General features: G+C 43.6%; 1 protein-coding gene across 4 annotated transcripts; it reads right to left on the bottom strand.

Moving 5' to 3' along the window:
• Positions 1-4406: 4406 nt before the first annotated feature.
• On the bottom strand, positions 4407-16649 carry LOC113582107 (leucine-rich repeat-containing protein 75A-like). Of its 4 annotated transcripts, none has more exons than XM_035526782.2 (5): positions 14592-16646; positions 14002-14266; positions 12025-12153; positions 9159-9271; positions 4407-5657 (listed from the first exon to the last, which is right to left on the bottom strand). In XM_035526782.2, exons 2-5 carry the CDS (start codon positions 14254-14256, stop codon positions 5087-5089), a joined length of 1068 nt encoding a protein of 355 aa, XP_035382675.1. In that variant the 5' UTR covers positions 14257-14266; positions 14592-16646; the 3' UTR covers positions 4407-5086. The 4 variants fall into 4 exon arrangements, with proteins under 4 accessions (XP_035382675.1, XP_081576170.1, XP_035382674.1 ...); XM_081720044.1 differs by having other exon boundaries at positions 14842-16646; XM_035526781.2 differs by having other exon boundaries at positions 14002-14370; positions 14592-16645.
• Between the last annotated feature and the right edge of the window lie 376 nt (positions 16650-17025).

Raw genomic sequence — 17025 nt, 5'->3', positions numbered from 1 at the left:
GCTGAGAAATATTTTTGTGTGTTTGCTTGGGGGTGTGATCCTTGTTTCAGTATAATATTGTAGATTCAAATCTAAAATTTCTTTCTTTCTACAAATTTCACCCGAAAACAGGTGCGGTCAACAAGTCGTCAAGAAAAATAGCTTCTACACTGTTCCGACAAGAACTCATACAAGCTGATTAAGTTGAAAAGAGCTGCCTTTTTTTCTCCCCTAAAAAGCAGTGGTTCAGTAGCTCAGTAGTCAGAGTCTGGCTGGGGATTTAGAGATATATGGGGAGAGTCATAGCGCCTCAGACAGCCATCACTAACTACACGGATTTTCTGTCGTGCCTAACAGACCGGCAAGCCTGTCCCCGCCGCCCCGCCTTTGTTGTCTGTCACTAAAACCTAGCACGGATGATGAAGGGGAGGTTTCCCCGCTCACACACGCACACAGACGTTGCCATGATTAACTTACGTAGACATACCCCACCCCTAGACAATAATTCCGCGACTGACAGCCTTGGAGCTGTCTCCATTCGTCGTAGATTGAGTGTTGCTTCATATATCCGTTGCACAGAGTAGTCTCACTTTTAAAAGTAAAAGATCTCACACAAGAACAACATCTTTTTGTCAAGAGGATATTTTGCATCAGCTTTTACTTTAATAACCAGAAACTACACAATTATTGTGACTCACCCTATCCTATGTATGCAGTATTAGTTCTGAAACTTCAGCAAGCACTTTTAGCAGCTCCAAGACACGTTTTGCATGGACTACAGCACAATGAACTTAATACACCACGTATCAGAAACAATAATTTTGATCATCCGGTTTAGTGCTAATGTCTGTAGTAAGTGTTCTGCTTTTCTACAAACTTAAAGACATTTACAAAATCCTTTCTCTACACTGCATGTTTGATACACATGCAGGAAAAGTTCAGAATTTCTACTTTATCAATATATATGTTTATATACTGACGCACTTTAACAAATATCACAAACATTCATTAGGTTGATTTAGCAGCTTTAAACCCATTTTACACCAGACGCCCGCACGTCGAGTACAATACGCTCCAGTATGGAAAGCCAAAATAGTCAAAATCTCCTCAAACTAAACGCGTTTTATTTGTTAACAAATATCGGAGTTTTGGATGTTTTTACCCCGAAAGTTACGTCATTATTGTTCAAAAAACAAAAATGCCATATTTTACGGCGTTTATGTCAGTTTAAAATGCAGTAAAAAAAAAAATGCAGCTTTAAAGTCACTTTAATTGCTCTAAAATGCCGTTTTTACACTGCTTTCGCATCCCTCCAATGGCATTAATGCTTAAAGGCGTACTGTGTACTGTCAGTGATTCAGTGTTGTTAGCAGATAGCATAGCGCATCGATTTGACACTGTTTGGCGAAACTCGTACAACCATAAGAATGATTTGATGATTTTGCCAATACGTTTGGACATCATGGAAAAGAAGAGGCTTATTTTAGCTGAAGTTTGTGGAGTTGCTTGGGTGCTGCTAGCATGGAATAGCTTCGATGTTTGCATAGCAAATAACTGGATGTTAACATTCACTGCTGGAAAAATTAATAATCCTGCTACAAATCGTAAGTATAAATGAGAAAGTATACAATTTCTTTACAGTATTACAGCATTTACAGCATTTTCCCCAGCATTAGCAGTATTAGCTACAGTATTTTCCACTAATGATGCTAACAATGATGCTATGAAGTCAATATTGTTGTGGAACTTACTAAAGTAACTTACTGTTATGTTTCAGCAAAAAGAAACATGCAAACTTGATGTATAGTGATTAATGACATTGTTTGCATTGGAGAGGTTTTTGGACCCTTCAGAGAAGTCTAGGACACCTAGTTGAAAACATTGTGTAGATATTTAGTCATTTCATGTAAAACTACTGGTGAGAAAAGGGGTTAAAGGGATGACTAAATAAGGCAAGTGAGGGGTCTACTTTTTCATCTAAGCCTCCTTTATTTGCTGAAACTGCTGTCCATCAAGCAGCTTGCCCTAGAAACTCTTGGAAATGCCTGGAGGTAAATGCTAGTCACCCTCCCTCCCCCTTCACACATAGTTGTGAATTGCTGTCACTCCAAGACAATGGTGCTGCAATGGCCAAAAAAAAATTAATATAAAATAAAAAAGGGGGGACTAATGCTCTATTCAGGAACACCTTTACATCAGTAGTGTGCATTTTCAGTTAACCAAAGGCTTGCGTAGTTTGGGTTTGTTACAAAGGAACCGAACCAAAAGAAAAACAGAAGTGAGCATGCAATTAAAGAACTTTACTAACACTCCGTATACCATTTAAACATGTCACGCCGTTGTTTTGATGGTATGACAAAATCTGAACTTATCTTATACCGGAAAAATGTTTTAAAAGGCAACTTAAAAGGGGAGGCATGTTTTTGGCACGTTACTGAAAATCAGTAAGCAGGTACTTGTATTAGTCCTAAGAAATGTTATGTTGGTAAATGTGCTGTACATTAAGAATAGTCCATGTTATCAAGTAATTTATTTGAGTATGCCCGTTTGGACCTGCCCGCTGGCCCACTAGGGGGCGTTGGCACATATAGCGGTTAAAAGCACCACTTTATAGAAAGATGATGAGCTCCACCTACTGGTTTTTGACAGCCAATACAGTTGTACTTTCTTCACCCAATCACTCATGAACAAGGTCATCTAATGGACAATTTAAGTGGGCTAGTAATTTAAATAGGCAATTAGCTAACTAGTTAGCTAGCTAGCAACATTTTCTTCAGCTGGAAAATGGCAAGAAGGAACTTGCATTGTAGAGGGACACAGAATGAGCGCACTCAACAATCCGGGATGCAGTGTAATTCAATCAACATTAACCAGGAAAGGGCCATTTTTAAAATGTTAATTAACGAGTCCATTAAGTTTAGCTATCTTCTAAGATGGAAATACTCAGTAGCTCCCATATCAAGACACACAGCTCAAGCTGAAATAAATAACCAAATAAATTCAGAAGCTTTGTGACCAGGCAGCTCTTTAACCTTTAAGAGACAGGGGGTCCTGACTAGAAACAACCAATGACTGGCCAACTATAGCTACCTTTGATTGAACTTTGTTTTGCAGCCAATTATCAGTTAGTTGTCTCTGGTTTAGTGTTTTACAAGTTTAACAGACTCAGCGATGAACTCATTTAAAATGGCCCTTACCTCATTAATGTGGACTGAAGTACATCAGTTCCAGGATTGTCTGTTAATAGTAGTCGAGTGCAGTCATTAAGTGTCCTTCGACAATACAAGATGAAGTTTCTTCTTGCCATATTCCAGCTGTGGTAGGCAGCTAACCATGGTCACTACTCCTAGGTCTACTAAATGTCTAGCTAGCTAGCTAACCTAGCTAGCAAAGAACTGTATGAATAAATTAGTTATCGAATGAATAAACACATATGTGAATCCCAAAAATAAACAAACATGAGCACTGGTTTACCAGCCAATAATACCTGTAGTGAACTGGACTGGTCTGACCTTGTTCGTGAGCGATTGGGTGAAGAAAGTTAAACTGTATTGGCTGTCAAAAACCGGTAGGTGGAGCTCATTATTGTACTATAAAATGGTGCTTTATAGCGAAAGCAGTGTGAAAACTCCATTTAGAGCACTTAAAGCGGCATTTTTTACGGCGGTTTTAAACTGACATATGGTTTTTGCGTCGTTATTACGGCGTATTTTGCGGTGTGAAAACGTCCAAAACGCCGCTTTCCCCGCCGTGTTACAGATAAAACGCGTTTCGTTTGAGGGGAATTTTGGCTACTTTGGCTTTCCACACTCCTGTTGGTCAGTGTAACCGTTTACACCAGCCGCGTGCAGCACGCATCACTGCAGCATTAATATTTGTAAGCAAGCCGCAAACCACCAGCTTCTGCCTATAAACAGTACGAAATCGGGTAAACTGGTCTTACCATATCATGCGATTTAATACCATAATGAAAACATTAAATAGCTAGCATATGCTATATTTTAAGTCGGCAATATTAATACAAACCTCGACAAAACTTTAAACAAGAACAAACTCAAAACAGAAGCTGTTTTATGTTTAACAATACAGGGAAAAACGTTTGCCGTTACCAGTCTGTTCACAGGTGTTGTATCATCGTTCCTACCTGACTAGGCTACCGTAAAGCTTATCCCTGACTCTGTCACTGCGGGAATGTCGTTTTCATTGTGTCGCTATACACGCGGATTACAGCCCTACGTGTGCGAAATAACAATCAGCTCGCCTGCACCGCTTCTGAGGTAACGTGGGCTTTATAATTCTCAATGGCACTCTTTAAGGAGTACAATTATTGATAATAATATACTTAATTTGTGACAAAGTTGTTCCAGGGAAAAGGAAGGGAAACATTTCTCTATTCACTTTAAATAAACAAAATACTAAATACTCAATTGGCAGGTTCAAAGACCACTCTCATTTTATTGGCTTTCATCTGAAGTGCTGCTGGCATTACCTGACATACATGATTTTCATACAACCAGGACTTGCACATTTTTGCAGTTACTGTTTAGTAACTCTTTAGGTAACCATTAGAATTCATGACCCAATCAAGAGCTGTTGGATAAGTGAATTCATAATCTATGAAGGGATTATTTATAGACACTTCATGTCACTTAATTGTTGCGCACCCCTACAGGATTAATAAGACTTAAAAATGCAGAACAGGAGTTTGATAGCTGCCATTGGCCAAGAGTTGAGACAACAGAAGCTTTTGGACAGCAATCCCTCACCCTTTAGAAAGCATTACGTGAATCTTCCCTGCTCTGTTGAACTAGCCATAGCTAATATGGTTGAGCAAACAGTGTAACAAACTGGGAGAGAGTTAGCTAAAGAGAGAACCTCCTAATAGCTGAAGATTTTCCTGCACATCAGCCTATTTCCCTCTGATTATTACAATTCTTTCCCAACCCTTCAGATTCAAAACTGCCACCATCACACAGGTATGTTTGTATTTTTATTAAAAAAAAAAAAACTTCTGGGAAGCAGGAAACAGGTAATTCCACCATCGAGACCCTGAAGACCACTGGATACCCTGCTGAAATGTATGCATTTTCCATTTACACTGCCATCCTCAACCTCTCTCATCAGACCCTGAGGTCCAGGTGGACCTCTCATCTTCCCCGTCCTCGTCCAGCCCTGTGCTCCCGCACGCACCACACCCGGCCCAGCCACCCAGCGAGCTCCCCCACCCAGGGTGCCTCTCGTCAGGCTCACCAGCTGTCGCCTCACCCTGCTCCTGGATAGTGGGCAGGCTACCCTGCTTGGGGCATCGCTTTCGCAGGCTCACCACAAAGGCCTGTGGCAGCGAGAAGATGTCCACGTTGTTGCCCAGGTCGACCCAAGCGAGCGCTGGGAAGCCGCCTGGGTCCCTGAGGGCATCGGTGAGATGGCGGAGGACAGCCCGGGTCAGTCGGTTGCCGTTGAGTGCCAGGCTCTGGAGCGCGGGTAAACCGGCCAGTGTGGGCAGCAGCAGGAGCAGAGCGTCGTCTGTCAGGCCGGTGAAGGCCAGCTCAACTGAGTGCACGTGGGAGGCGTGACGGTGCAGGTGCGACGCCAGGCGCTTGGCGTCGCACAGAGACAGGGCGAAGCCGGACAGGTCCACACCACCGCCAGCAGGAGGGGCGGCGAGGAATGCCTTCAGACTGAGAGAGAGAGAGAGAGAAATAAAGATAGAGAGAGAGAGAGAGAGAGAGAGAGAGAGAGAGGGGCGCTATGGTCAGAACTGCATATGTAGTTGGCAAATGTCCCGGTAGCAGAACGGAGGAGGAGCAGGGGCAGAAACTATGAGGCAGAAAGAGCCAGCCAGCCAAGACCAGGAGGAAGCACATTAGAGGAGAAGATGACAGGATAGCCAATAGCCTCCACAGCAAAATGGAAAAGGTTCAGAGGGATACTTAGCGCCCACACACGGAGGTGGTGCCACATCGGTTGGGTGTATAAGCTAAGTCACCACATTTGAATGTCTGTGTGACAGGAAGCAGAAGAACATCACATTTACAAAGCCAAATATGAAGTGGCAGGTCTTACCTTAATACAAAGCTTCCCACGCAAATATGACTGACTACACAAAAAACACATAAGCAGAGCTTCTTCCTCACACCCAAAAGTGGGCACGCACACACTAACACACACAGACTTTTGCCCTTATTTGCACACACCAGTGTGGGCATCTGTAAAGAGACACACACTCCATTCCTCTTCTAAACCCACCCACATCACTCACTCATACTCCACAACCCAGCAAGCACCAGGGCACCCCCAAGGGAAACACAAATACTCCACTGCTCTCTGTGTAAACAACAAAGACGTCTATTGAAACATCATGCAGATGAGTCATCAACAGGAAACTCTGCACTGTTTCATTTGTTCGTTCGGCCAAGCTTTGACATATATGAATGGGGGTAGGGGGGTATGAGAGTAGCACCAGGCATGTGGGTGTGAGGTTGCAGCTGGTGAGTAACCACAAGAACCTGACTAAATTAAGTCCGGGAGACTGAGCTAAGACAGCAGTCTTAGCCCCAGAGCCGAATCAAACACATAAGCACATTGTGAGTTTATTAGTCAAGAGAGGTGATAGCTTTACTTTTCCTGCATGCAACCCCCCCCCCTCCCCACACACACACACACACACACACACATACATACACAGAAAGAGAGAGAGGGGAGAGTGAGATACACACACATGTAGATAGGGACATAGTTCCAATAACTGAAATCATTGCAAAAGCACTGTGAAAAGGGCAAGTTCTCAGGCTGGTGGTCAATACTAACACAGTTAGGACAGCCTTCCCAATAATAAGCAGCTATGGACAGTGCAGGTCAGATCTATGAGCTCTCTGGTCCCAGCCACTTGAGACTTAGTATTCTGTGGAAGAGGCATTAACTCATAATGACTCATAATGAGAGAGAGCGAGAGAGAGAGAGAGAGAGAGAGAAATGGTCAGAGGCAGTCCATGGCACTTGGAAAATATACCACACAATAAATACAAATGTTGCTACACAGTTGTTTCAAAGAAAACTAGACAAAACAAATGTTTTAACCATTTAGAAATCACACCCATACACGTATCAGCGCTTTTTCTCCCGTGAAGTGTGTGCATGTCTGTATTTCTTTAATTCTCCTCTTTCACGCACCCTCTTCTTTCTCACCGAATCCTTCTTTTTCTTTGCCCCAGCTCCAGCCCCACTTTCTAACTGCTCTTTAATGAGCAGGGTCACTGGGCTAACTGGGGCTCTCCTACTCTGCTCCAGTTGCATTCTGGGAGGACACGCTTGTCTAAGAACCAGGAACAGGAGCTGGCGCACGACGAAATAGTTCCGTTTCTCACAGGGAATGGGATTAAGCTCCTTAATTGTCACCAGTGCTCATCCTAATGCATTTTGCACTTCTGCGCTTTTGACACCCCTGGCTCCTGAACGAGGACCCTGCACAGCTTTTGAAGGCATCCATTTTGGTTAGGAGGGTTTTAACACGTATACTGACAGTTGTGCAGTGGTTGCACGCTGCAGTTTTTAAGGAAAAGAAAACTGAACATGAAGCAAATTGGCAGGAGATCATGTTTCATTTGAGCAGCTATATTAGGGCTTAGAACATCTAATTATCACCATTACCATCACTGAAGCATCACCATCACCATCGCGTACGCAACTCATTCATATAGACATGCATACAACGTTCCATATCCATACCCACAGACCCATGTTTATAATTCGCAAAGCTCAGATGACTTGAATTCTTTCCTGATAGCACACGATTACCAGCAGAAGCGGAACACAGACAGAGCTCGGAGATCAAAGAGAAGTGGTATTCTAGAACACACAGTGACCTCAACCCTCTCTATCTATCTCTCTCACACACACACACAGTCAGACTCATGGGACACCTTGTATTATATATCAACATCTATTAGATTATGAACCATCTTTCTACTCTGAATGCTAATTCCGTCATATGGAAGGAAGGTTACTCTCATCACATATGTGTGCTAAACCCTAACATACTGCAAACTTTTAAAATCATTTTATCAGAAGACAGAGGATCTCTAAGTAAGGCTGCAGCGCCAGACACAGGAAACTGAATTTGTCGTCTCGAAATGTGGCCACTCTAAATCTTTTAAGTATGTTAAAGAGATGATGGGGTGTATGGTTAGAGAATGGGAAGAATGTTCCAGAGCTGAACATGTCCTGATCCCATGGCTCCAGCTAAGCTTAGGGGAAAACACACACACCCACACCCATCACACGTAGTCCCTCCTACAAACATACACTCACATACACAAATACACACAGACGCAAAGGCAGATGTGTCCAAATGACCAGAGTCAGATACTGCAAGTTATAAAAAGACTGCAGCTTCCCACAGACATATGGATATGCACATGTGCACCCTCACACACACACACACACACAAACACACAAACATTGACCAGCTAAATCAAAAGTAATAAAGGATTCTCGTTTTGTGGGAGATGGTAGAAGAATCATGGGTTAATAAGTCAGCAAAGGGAACAGGGTAATGTGCAACAGTGTTCAGCTCTTTCTGAGAAGAGCAACCAACACATCAGTGGGCTTGCGAGGTTCCTCAGTGCACTTAAGAACTAGTGCTGTGTCTGCGATGCCATCAGATTTGGAAATAAAACCCTTATTTGCAATATGTGAAAACCCTGAATAGGTAGTACACAGGAAAAGGGTATGTACCTTTATATACTTTTGTGAAGAAGACTATACTTGAACACGAGCACGAGAACTGTGAATAACTCGCTCATCAGTGTAACACCCTCCTATTTATTAATAACATAAGTGTGCAGGTCATTTTTGCTGGCAGCTCTTTAACAGCTGAGCTGTAACTTGTGATCACCGTCGTCGATACACTTGAACCTTGAGGTCAGCCAGCTGTGTTCATATGTATTATGAATGTGTATTATAATCACCCAAGTTCCCAAGGTAAGTAGCAAGCTAAGCTACTCCAGGATGATCTGCTCTATATGTGTGAGTACTGTCATTTGAGCTTGAACTGAAGCACCTCAGTCCTTCAGACAAGACCCCAATGTGTACTGGACCAAAATGGGCTCATACTCAGCTGGACATCATAGGGTAGAGCAGCCTTGGTCGCTGGAGTGATTTTCTGTCCTGGCAGAGCTCACCTGGCCGGGGGCTTGCCTTTTAGAAGCCCTTGCCTTCTCCAGCGCGGGTGAGGACTCAGGTGGTATGTCAGCTGCCGACACACTTTCTCCATGGCACTCAGAGAATCGGCCTCCTGTGACAGAGAGACAGAAGGGCGCAGCGCGTTACAGGTTATCTGCCGTGCCTTGTGCGGTTTGTTTCGTGGTGGAGTATTGATCTGTCTAGCCCGGGCCCCTGTGGTCCTGCCTCTTCAACCCACTCACTCCTTCTCATTCTCTTTGCCCATGAGCTCATTCGGGAAGACTGTAATCAGGTTAGTTCTGGTTCTTCTGCTGTCACCCCTGCCATCCCACAGCCCCCCACCCCCAAACACACCCAGCGGGAATCCTTCTGAGCCAGGCAGCCATGGGGCGCCTGTCTGCCTATCAGGAGCATTATTGATTACCAATCGCCTCACCTAGCGCGCGCCACAGAGAACCGGGGATTGACGAGTGAAAAGGTCCTAAAGTTTTAACGCCCACATCCACGTTTGGATGTATGTCATTATGTTCATTATCCTATCCTAGCCATCGTGAGCCAAATGAGCCGTGTGTGTAATTTTTGGAGCACAGCTATGTGAATGGCGTTTCTCTTCCTTGGTTGTCTTTACTCCTGTGGAGAACACAAAAACATATGTACTTATGTTATGGATGCATACACACACACATACACACAAACATGGCAAATGATGAGTCTGAAGTTACCTATTCATCTCTGCCTCTGCTACCCACATCTTTCTGTCCCTCTACGTCTATGTCTGTGCGTGTGTGTCCATTTCATTAACCCCACCAACACAGCAGCAGTCTCGCCAGGCAGAACTGGGATGGGTGATTCAGTGTGCATGCACTGGGGTCGTGCGTGTGTGTGTGTGTGTTTAAGCTCAGGTGGCTCTGCTTTCTGCTAATGCCTCACTAGGGTGTATCTCTCTCTTTCTCTTTCTTTCTTTCATCTTCTCTTTCCTGCTTGCATTTCCATTCATGAGGGGCTCTGTTCTACGAATCAATGACCCAGTGAGAGCTCGGCCAGTGCCATGGACAGACCCAGCGGTAGGACAGAGCCGGGCTTGCTCAAGAGGGCACTGTTCCACATCACAAACACTGATTACGAATGCACATGCGCACACACACAAACACAAACACACACACATCCAAATAAATAATGGTCATCGACAAAATTGCCTGTTAACTTCAGACCTCATGCAGAATAAAAGATCTTTGTGCATGTGTGTTTGTGAGCGTGTGCAGAGGACCTGGCGGGGAAACAAGCATTGAAACTAGGAGTATGATCAAATTTGCTTGCTGCTCCTTTGACAAACTGTTTTCTAAATATAATGCCTTGTGTATGTAGCATATGTGTATGTTCGTGTTGGTGTGTGTGTGTGTGCTATGTATAGCTGAGTGACAGACTCTGCATGCAAGGCTGGCTGTGAATGGTGCTGTATATTCCTGCATCTCTCTTTGGTCTGTGATTGGTGCTTTATATTCCTACGTCTCTGTTTCGTCTGTATCTGCGCACCTCATCCTCTTCACAGTGACCAGTGAATGGTGGCTTGTCAGGGAAGCTATGCATTATAGGAAATTTTCAAGTTTAGGGAGGCATTAGAGGAGCGGCAATCCTGAATCATCTGTAGATGTTTTTCTTGCTAAAGTAGTTATTTCTCTAGAGATTACAACCAGTAGAAATCGCAGTACTATAAGGAAGACAGACTCTATACACTCAACAACCATGTATCACATACTTGCTGTCACCATCACTTGGTGAGGTATACCCACCTGATAAACAGCCTTAGGTTAAAAACAGATATTATCGTTTATTTCAATCATTTCAGTGTGGGTTGATACTTCCAATGTTTTTGTTTTTTTTCATTCCAAATTTTCCTGCATGCCTAGCAGGATTGATTTATTTCTGTTCTTTATTTCATTAGAAAAACATTTTGTGTTGTGCTATATTACATTACGATTAAGCCCGTGTTTATTTAATTGTAAAATGTGTGTATTCTGGCTGCCAAACTGAAGAGCAGCCAAAACCCCAGTCAGTTGTAGATGGTGGAGACCACCACCTCTGAATGAGAGGACATTGCAACAGAGGCTGTTAGTTAGGAGGGTAAATCTGAGTATGTTCTGGCTACCGTGTTAGGGCCCTGGATCACTGGTCTGGTGCTCAGTGCACATGTAGAAGATCCAGGTTTGGATGTGGTTATGGTCTCTGCTCTGTGTCTTTGTAATGTAACAGTAATGTTTTCAATAATCCTAGTTTATGTTCCATTTCTTTAGTTCACTTTATCTGCACTGAAAGTACTGGGGCAAAATGGCTCCTGCTGACTGGAAGGTGCAGTAGGAAGACTGAGCTTGTTGTCTGGGCTTGCTAAAAAGTCTACCTTATGGGTGTGCTTTTACAGACGGTACCCCTTAGCCCTCTCGGTACCCCTTAGCCCTCTCTTGCAATGAACAATTTGTCAGCCACCCTGTACCCCATTCACCAAATAGTCCATTTCTAACCACAGGAACACTGTTGACTGTGTTATTTGGCTGGCAGAATGTTTTCAGTACAGCAGTGACACTGGACTGGTGTGACGGGGTAGTGGTTATTGCGTAACAGGCAGAGCCACGTCACTGAAGTGTTTACACATGTCAGCATCACCACTGGGTTGAGAGAGCTTTGGCGCATAAAAATATCGAAGCAAAAGTGGTCCTGTCGTCAGAAACCCACCGCCAGTGATGAAGATCACTGCTAATTTAATCTTAAATGTGTGAAAACTACAGACAAGCTATAATCTCTAAATGTAAACATAAGTCATTACTAATAACCTCTGGGTGTGCGTGTGTGTGTGTGTGTGTGTGTTCTCACCATTTTGGGGCAGTGCATACAGCGAGCAAGGTTGATAATTAGGTCATGGGTGATGGGGTCCACCGTGTTGCGGAAGCTGCCATACCTGTGCAACACGTCATCAAGAGACGTTGAATCCATGCCCAAGTCCTGCGAACCAGCACACCAAATGATCAGCTACACAGCCAGGCTTGGACTGTGAGATTCAGAGCTGTCCAAATTATTATGAATTAGGCCTGAACAATATATCGAACTTATTTGTTATCGCAATATTAGCATTTCCAGTGCTACTGGGGCAGAAGGCTGCATTATTTAAATGAGCCCTCTAATAACAGCTTTTTTATGGCAGGCCTGAAATATCTTGACCCATAAAGATACTTAAAAAATATGAAAGCTGTGTCCCACAAACACAGGGATGGGTACATTATTGATTTTGTATATTCCAGACACTGGGCAGGATTCTTCTGTGCTGGTTGCCAGAGTGTTGTATTTGAGTTTGACATAGTTGTGCTTTGTGGACATGAAAGGTCTTGTATGGCAGAAAATTGAAATGTGGTCTACATCCTTCTTTTACATGATTGTGTTTGTGTATGTGTGCGTGTGTGTGTGTGTGCATGTGAGTGATAGAGAGAGAGAGAGCGCAAGAGAGAGAGAATCCTTGAGGAACAACTGAACCCTGGTATTAGCATTAAAATGGCGGCTAGGCTGGAAATGTGCCAGCCGGCCAAATGAACCGTGAAACACCAATCAAAGTTAAAGCTAAGATACACATCACAGAAAGGATGTGGACTGCCCTGAACTTCCAAGGAAAGTGAAAGATAGATGTGTGGGTGTGTGAGAGAAGAACAAGGACATGCACTCATGAGAACATACACACGTATATATAAGGACATATGCTCTTATTAGTTTTAAGACCTTGTCCATTGCATGGCATCACTGAAATGTAATAGCAGGATGAGGATGAGGAAGAGGACAATTCCATACACAAAGCAGGACAAGGGTGGTCCCCTGTATTACTTCGCACACACTAATGAATATATGAATATATTAAATATTCATAGATTAATATTCTATTCAGACCCCTCAAAGGTGGTCTGTTTCTGGTATGGTGCACATCTGAATGTATGTATATTGGGGGGGGGGGGGGGGCTTCCTTTTCTCTTCATTTCTTTAAGTACCAACACTAACTAGACAGAGAGAGAAAGTGTGAACAGGGGAGTGTCTTGGTGTGTGAGTTTAAAGGAAAAGAGAGAGCTGGAGACTGTGTGCAAGACAGTGAATTAATTCATTTTGAGGCACTTTTTGTGTGCATGTGTGTGATGGTGTGTGATACATTAGGGGTACAGCTGTGCAAGTGATTTGGAGGGAGTGAGCTCACAGAGTGATTTACTGTTTGGTGTAAACACCACTGAGTGTGCCGAGAAGGGGGAGAGACACACAGACACACACACAAACATGAGTGAGATGGGGGGGGGGGTGGGAGAAACAGAGAAAGGGGGAGAAAGTAGAGATAAAGCAAGACAGAGAGAGAAAGCAGAGGACGAAAGTGTGTGTGTGGGGGGGGAGTGGCGAGTTAGTGTAAAAGACTTCATTGACATCCTACATTGCTGCAGGCGTTCCATCATCACCATGGTTTCCTGATTCACAGTGCATGCAACCAAACACTTTCAGACTCTGAATGCAGCAGCAAGTGGCATTTAATTCAGCATGCAATGAATACATACGTCTCAGTCGTCTTCAAATATCACCACTCATATTTATCACATGTGTACAGAATATGCCACCGAGGTGCCTTGTGGAATAAACGTCACTAATGGCTCATCACCTCTGGCAGTAAGGAGTGACAGATTGCGCCTTCTGTATCTGACCTGTTGCTACACTCAAAACAGAAAGTCCCTCTATGGTGGTTTTGTTGGTTTTCTGTGGCAGGGATTTTAAAGACTAAAGTCACCCGCTTCTAAAGGCGACTTGTGCCACGCCCCCCCAAGAGCGGCTCACCTGTCTCAGGCTTCTCAGTTGCTCAGATGCCTCTTCATGTCTGCCTTCCTTTATCATGTGCAGCATCTCCTGGATCATACAGACGCGGCGCCGGTACGGCGGCGGAGCTTCTGCCGCAGGGCTCTCCTCGCGCTCGCAAGAGGACAAGCGGAACAGGAGGGAGCTCTGAGCCCGTGTCCAAACGCCCTGCAGCGGGCTGGAGCCAGCCTCCTGGCCTTTGGACTGCCTTGCTCCCATGCGGGGACCACAGCTCATGCGCTAGCGGCTGAGAGGTGAGAGAGTGGTATTGGGTGGAGGTGCCTTTGGGAGTTCATTTGGGCGTTCGATGAATAGGAGTTTACTTTCTGGAGTCGAGAGTAAGTCCAGTATCTAAAACCATTTTTGTGCAAGTTTCAAAGGAGGCGCGAATGTTGACCCCAAAAAAAGCACAACATAAAATCTCATGCAATATTCATAGGAGACGTTTCAAGCGAGGATACTCAGCTAAAAGAACACACAGAACATCTCTCAGCCACGACATGCTTCACTCATTCTTCACTTTAGGAGTCAACTGTTGTTGAGAAAGGTGAGCGCAGCTATGTAATACTCACAGGTCTTGCCACGTATCACAAGGCATTTTTCAACTGATCCAAAAGTTGTCCATAAAACGAGCCTTATTGTTTAAAAAATGAAGATAGCTTGAGCCACAACGCAGTCTTAAAGTGAAGACGAAAAGGGAAACCTGGCATTCGGTTGACTACGAGAACGTCCTGCTGAACAGTGAATGATGGAAACAGATCCAGCCTCTGCAGTGCGAACTTTTTATAGTTAATTCGAAAGAAGAAACGAATGATTATTCACCTCCCGTGACGCCCGCTTCCGTTCTTGTATCCGCGACTAGCACCTGCACAGAGTGGAAACAGGAAAAGCCGCTGCCCGCCCGACAAGCGCAAAACTCCGGTTCACCACGTTCTGCAATGTTTACATTTGATACACCAACCTATAAAAAAAAAATGAGTACGAGGGAACGAGTTGGCGGTGTTCCTTATCGCTATGGCTTTCCCAGTAGCCCTCCTACTGTCAACTTGAGAAATTGTCTAATTCTACCCCTGCAGATGCTGAGGAAAGGGTGGAAAAGTGATTAATCGACAGAGAGAGAGAGAGAGAGAGAGAGAGAGAGAGAGAGAGAGAGAGAGCGCAGCATAAGTGTTAGCGTGTCAGCATGGCCACAGTAAACTCAAAATTCGAATTCTACGATAACATTCAGTGTCAGCTTCCCAACCCCCCGAGTGATTACACAACCTGTATATAATATGAGGCAGACGTATGCGTCAGTGTACTGAAGTTTAACACGCATTAGACGTTCTTGCTCATTTATGGAATCTGCAGTTTATAATAATAGGGAACGAATGAGAAAGGATACAATCCAATACCAGCGCAAACTCAAACACCACTGCACTGGTTTAGACAAACTCAGATAAACCACAACACTGTTCACAATAACATAGTCGAACACAGCTGCATATCTGGCACCGAAAGTGTTGTGAGATCCAAAAAAACTTCATGGGACGCATCGCCCTCGTTATTGAAACGACACATAAACGCACATCACTGAAAAAAGAGAACACTTAAGCTACAGCAGGTGGCATGTTTCTTTGGCTCAACATCAGCGTCCGTCCGCTAACCTTATACCCTTTACCCCGCGTTAAACGTTACTGTGTTAGGTGGGGCACTTGGAGTAGTGTTGCGTGTATAGAGGGTATGCACTGATGTTGCATTTCCATCGAAATACAATGTCGGACTGAGTGTCAAAACATTTTGCTGCACGGAAGTTTATTAGGGAAAAGGAGAAAACAGGAACGAAACAAGCTATTATCCGCCTAAATGCAAGGCAGCTGGAGTTGACCTCGAGCTATCCAAATGAACAAAGTACCAGTAGTTTCATAAACATCGATATGTGGCCAGGAATTTATATGTAGTTGATCTCGGTTTTGAAGTTGGGGAAATCTAGTAAGCAGTCTACAAATGCCTTGACTCTTGGTTATACAAGGCAACAAGGAGCTGTTGGTGAAATTAAAGTGACCAAGACACCAACGGCTAATTTGGTTATATGTGGACAGATTTGTACAACTCTATGGCAGCATGTTCTGGAATATTTTCAAATTCAAATGCAAATTTGAAAATGCTAATGGTGTCTTTACAATTGCATTTCCCATGTGATTTAAGACATATGCCTAAATCAAATTCTAATGAAAATCGAATTTTGCATTTGTGTGTACAAATTTAAAATGAAAAAGCAAAGTCGTTCTGACATTTCAATTTGTCAACGCTATTACTCTGACGCATTAAGAATGGAACGAGTTACCCATTTTCAATTGAATTTCCTCACCGTCGCACTTCAGCTCTAGCAGAATAAAAAAAGCAGTTGCAAACCTGATTAGATCCTGGAAATGTCTTTTTTTCCCTCTAGAAATCTTGTATACTTAACCGCATTTTTACGGTGTACTGTAGTTAAAGTTGTTGAAAAATAATGCATATATTTAAAATTGATATTTTCAAAATTACTGAAGTACATAAGGTTTCCAGAGAAATCTCCGTCTCTATATCTGCCAATACTTTGTCCGGTTGGTTAGCCATTAGTAGTGGATAAACAGGAGAGGGATGTAGTGGTAGATGCAGCAATCCTATAGCAACATCAGGAAGAAGGAACACAAAAAGCTTGAGGAATACCAAGAGCTGAAGGAAGCGCTAGAAAAGATGTGGGGGGTGAAGGCAACTGTGGTTCCCATGGTAATCGGAGCATTAGGAGCACTGTGACCCCAAAATGTGAGAATTGCTCCAACAGATCCCAGAAACAACATGTGAGATCTTGATCCAAAAGAGTGCAGTCCTGGGAACAGCTAGGATAACACGCAGGACTCTCAAGCTCCCAGGCCACTGGTAGAGGACCGAAGCTTGAAGGAAAAAGACCACCCAGAGGGTGAGTGGGGAATTAAAAAAATAAAAAATAAATAAAATAATAAAAAAAAAATATATATATATATA

The sequence above is a fragment of the Electrophorus electricus genome, chromosome 8, assembly GCF_041902795.1.
Source record: "Electrophorus electricus isolate QZ-2024a chromosome 8, ASM4190279v1, whole genome shotgun sequence".
NCBI lineage: Eukaryota > Metazoa > Chordata > Actinopteri > Gymnotiformes > Gymnotidae > Electrophorus > Electrophorus electricus.
This window is presented reverse-complemented; position numbering and strand designations above follow the sequence as displayed.

Bases quoted from the DNA above. Each gene is read 5' to 3' on its own strand.
- LOC113582107 (XM_035526782.2), bottom strand. From the start codon at position 14,256: ATGAGCTGTGGTCCCCGCATGGGAGCAAGGCAGTCCAAAGGCCAGGAG. The intron at 9,272-12,024 runs GTGAGAACACAC...TCTCTGTCACAG, and splicing joins GTATGCACTGCCCCAAAATG to GAGGCCGATTCTCTGAGTGC. The intron at 5,658-9,158 runs GTGAGCTCTGCC...TCTCTCTCTCAG, and splicing joins AAAGGCAAGCCCCCGGCCAG to TCTGAAGGCATTCCTCGCCG.